Source organism: Schistocerca americana, chromosome 5 (genome assembly GCF_021461395.2).
Source record: "Schistocerca americana isolate TAMUIC-IGC-003095 chromosome 5, iqSchAmer2.1, whole genome shotgun sequence".
Classification (NCBI taxonomy): domain Eukaryota; kingdom Metazoa; phylum Arthropoda; class Insecta; order Orthoptera; family Acrididae; genus Schistocerca; species Schistocerca americana.
In genome coordinates, this window is record NC_060123.1 from 593,694,633 (window position 1) to 593,697,474 (window position 2,842).

Sequence of the window (2,842 nt, forward strand, 5' to 3'; positions counted from 1 at the left end):
TAACACTCTCTGTACCAGGCCTATTTTATGCACCCGTCCCTAGAAACCGGGCAATTTTACCAATATTAAAAAAATTACTGCATCAAATCTACTGTTTGGATTGTGGCAAATTTGGTACCATCTTGAAGCTGCACATTTCTACTTTAATTCTGAGTGAAAGAAACTACTTTACAATGCACAGCTTTAAGGTACAGTTATAGAAATCACTTAGATGTTTTAAGAATTTAGAAAAAGTCATACGAATAAGGGAATACAATTGTGATTTATTTTTAACCAAAATTGTGGCACTACATTACATGTTTCTGATAGTATACAGTATTACATATAAATTTCACACAGAATCATATTGTTTTTTAGTGTGGAAAATTTTAAAGCAAGGTTCCAGGCAGAGTGCAACGCCACACTGTTCACATTCGTATCGTGTCTCTTTGCGAGAAGCCTTGCCACTCTGTTTCTTGCTCCTGGAACTGCACACGTGACACACACGAGCAGCATACTTCTTAGTAGTTGCAGGTATGTGCTGCAAAAAATGTCTCTTTGTTAGCCGACCTACAGTTCCTTCATTTCTTGGAATGAATTCAAGTGTGTCGTCTTCAACAAGCTGAACTGCAAGCACTGTTATAAAGTCTGTTACTGTAATTTTCTTCCTGTGCACTGCATTGTACAGCCAAAATGCATTTGATACTCCCATAAGCAGCAAATGGAAATATAATTTTCGCCACCATTTCACAGTTCTGTGCTGGAACGGATTGTACTGCAGGCGTTGGTCTCCAATATCCACTCCAATTTTATTGAGGTTGTAATCAAGTACCTGAAGTGGTTTCAATACTACAGACCCATTTCTCTTAGTATGCGTACCAAATGTTGCTTGATGCCTTGTAGACAATGTATACACATCTCTCTTATCTTTCCACTTCATTGCCAATACATTATCTTTACGCCGAAAAGACATTTCGCCCTTTTTCAGCTTAGCAGATACTAAATCTTTAGGCAATCCTTTCCTGGATTTGTTCACAGTACCAACAGCTCCAGTGCCTTTCTCTGCCAGTTGCTGAAATAGCTCTGGACTGGAATAAAATCGATCTAAATACACAGTGTGGCCTTTGTTCAGCAAGCTGCTGTCAGACAACAATCGCAAAATAACCGCAGACGAAGAATTGTCAACAATATGCTTACCAGCATAAACTTCAAAATTTACAACATAGCCACTACTGGCTTCAGCAACAGCATATACTTTCAGTCCATACTTATGAGGCTTATTTTGCATGTAAACACGGAAACTCACACGACCTCGAAATGGGCAAATTCCTTCATCAATTGTCACTTTTTCTGAGGGACGATATGCCTGGATACATCGCTCCTTCAAATTATTATAATATGGCAAAACTTTGTAAAGTGGATGAAATCCATCTTCGCCTGGTTTTTTCTGATTTGAATTGTCAACAAGATGCAAGCATGACAGTATCTGAGTGAAACGCAAACGGCTCATGACATGGGGACAAAAGTTACAACTAAGAACAGGATTAGTGCTCCAATGGTCCGCAATTTTGGGCTTTTTCGAAACACACATGTGGAAAATAATACCCAAGAAACGCCTCATCTCACTTATAGTCACTGGCTTCCACGAACTCAAAACTGAATGGGGCTTCAGATTATTTCCTCTTCTTTTCTTCTGTATTGTCTGTGATGCATACAAATTTGTCTGTCTCTTGAGTTCATTTACGTCACTGTCAGTAAGGAACACTTTACTGCAATCCAGTACAGAACTCGACTCATCAATATCCACTAGTATCTGCCTGGGTGTCGTGTTGACAGGCAGAGGTCGGTAGGTGTCAACTGCAGTCCACTCACTGTCTTTCGGATACGGCACAGCTGCTGGATTTGAAGCAACACCTTCAACATCATTCTCGTCTTCATCTGAAGACAAACTGTCATCAATCTCGTCTTCTAAAAAGAATATCACATTATGTGTAACTACATACATCGTTTACACATGTTCAACAGATATGTGCGTACTGCACAATTACGTGGAAAATTCGGAAATACGTACCTTCAAACACACCATTGCATTCAGAATCGTCTGAATCACTCTCTACATTATCCAGAGTGTCGCTATGATTGATCAAATCCGCAATTTCTGCGTCTGATAAACCGCGCCGAAACATGATGACAAACAACTGAATGATATACAGACTGAGAACGCAAAGATAAGTTTTAACATGAATTACAGCGCTGCCGTGACATCTATGGACGCATTTTGTTAATAAACATCTGAAAAACGTATAGCGCTGGCCAAACCCGTAGAAATAACGTTGCAGTGTTTTGAATGAAATTAAATGTAGCGGCCCGTAAATTTTACGGGCTTGGTGATTTTCGCGCGATCCCAGGCCCGTAAATTTTACGGGCTTGGCGCTTAGAGTGTTAATTGTTTCTCTATCCCTCCCCCGCGAGGTAGGACAGACTCAAGACATCGAAAGAGTTCAAAGAAGGGCAGCTCGTTTTGTATTACCATGAAACAGGGGAGATTTTGTCACGGATATGGTAAACGAATCAGGATGGAAATAATTGAAACGTAGGCGTTTTAAATTGTGACGAGCTGTTTTCATGATATTTTGTTTACCCCGACATTCGTACGAGACATGGGCATTGTGATAAGAGACGTCAGTTACTGCACAGTAAGGATGAGTTGTTTATTATTTTCATGCGCTTTTTGAATGTGGAATGGTAGAAAGATAATGTCACAGTGGTTCAAGGACCCCTCCCCCCCCCCCCCCCCCTCCCCCAAGCACTTACTGTGAATTGCAGGGTATTCACGTAGATATGGATGCAGATGTCGAGGGAG

The 2,842-nt window shown here is 40.6% G+C and overlaps 1 protein-coding gene across 1 annotated transcript; it reads right to left on the reverse strand.

The window, feature by feature from the left end:
- Positions 1–331: 331 nt before the first annotated feature.
- LOC124616571 (piggyBac transposable element-derived protein 4-like) lies at positions 332–1,984 on the reverse strand. Its single transcript, XM_047144890.1, has one exon. It carries the CDS (start codon positions 1,982–1,984, stop codon positions 332–334), a length of 1,653 nt encoding a protein of 550 aa, XP_047000846.1.
- Positions 1,985–2,842: the final 858 nt, after the last annotated feature.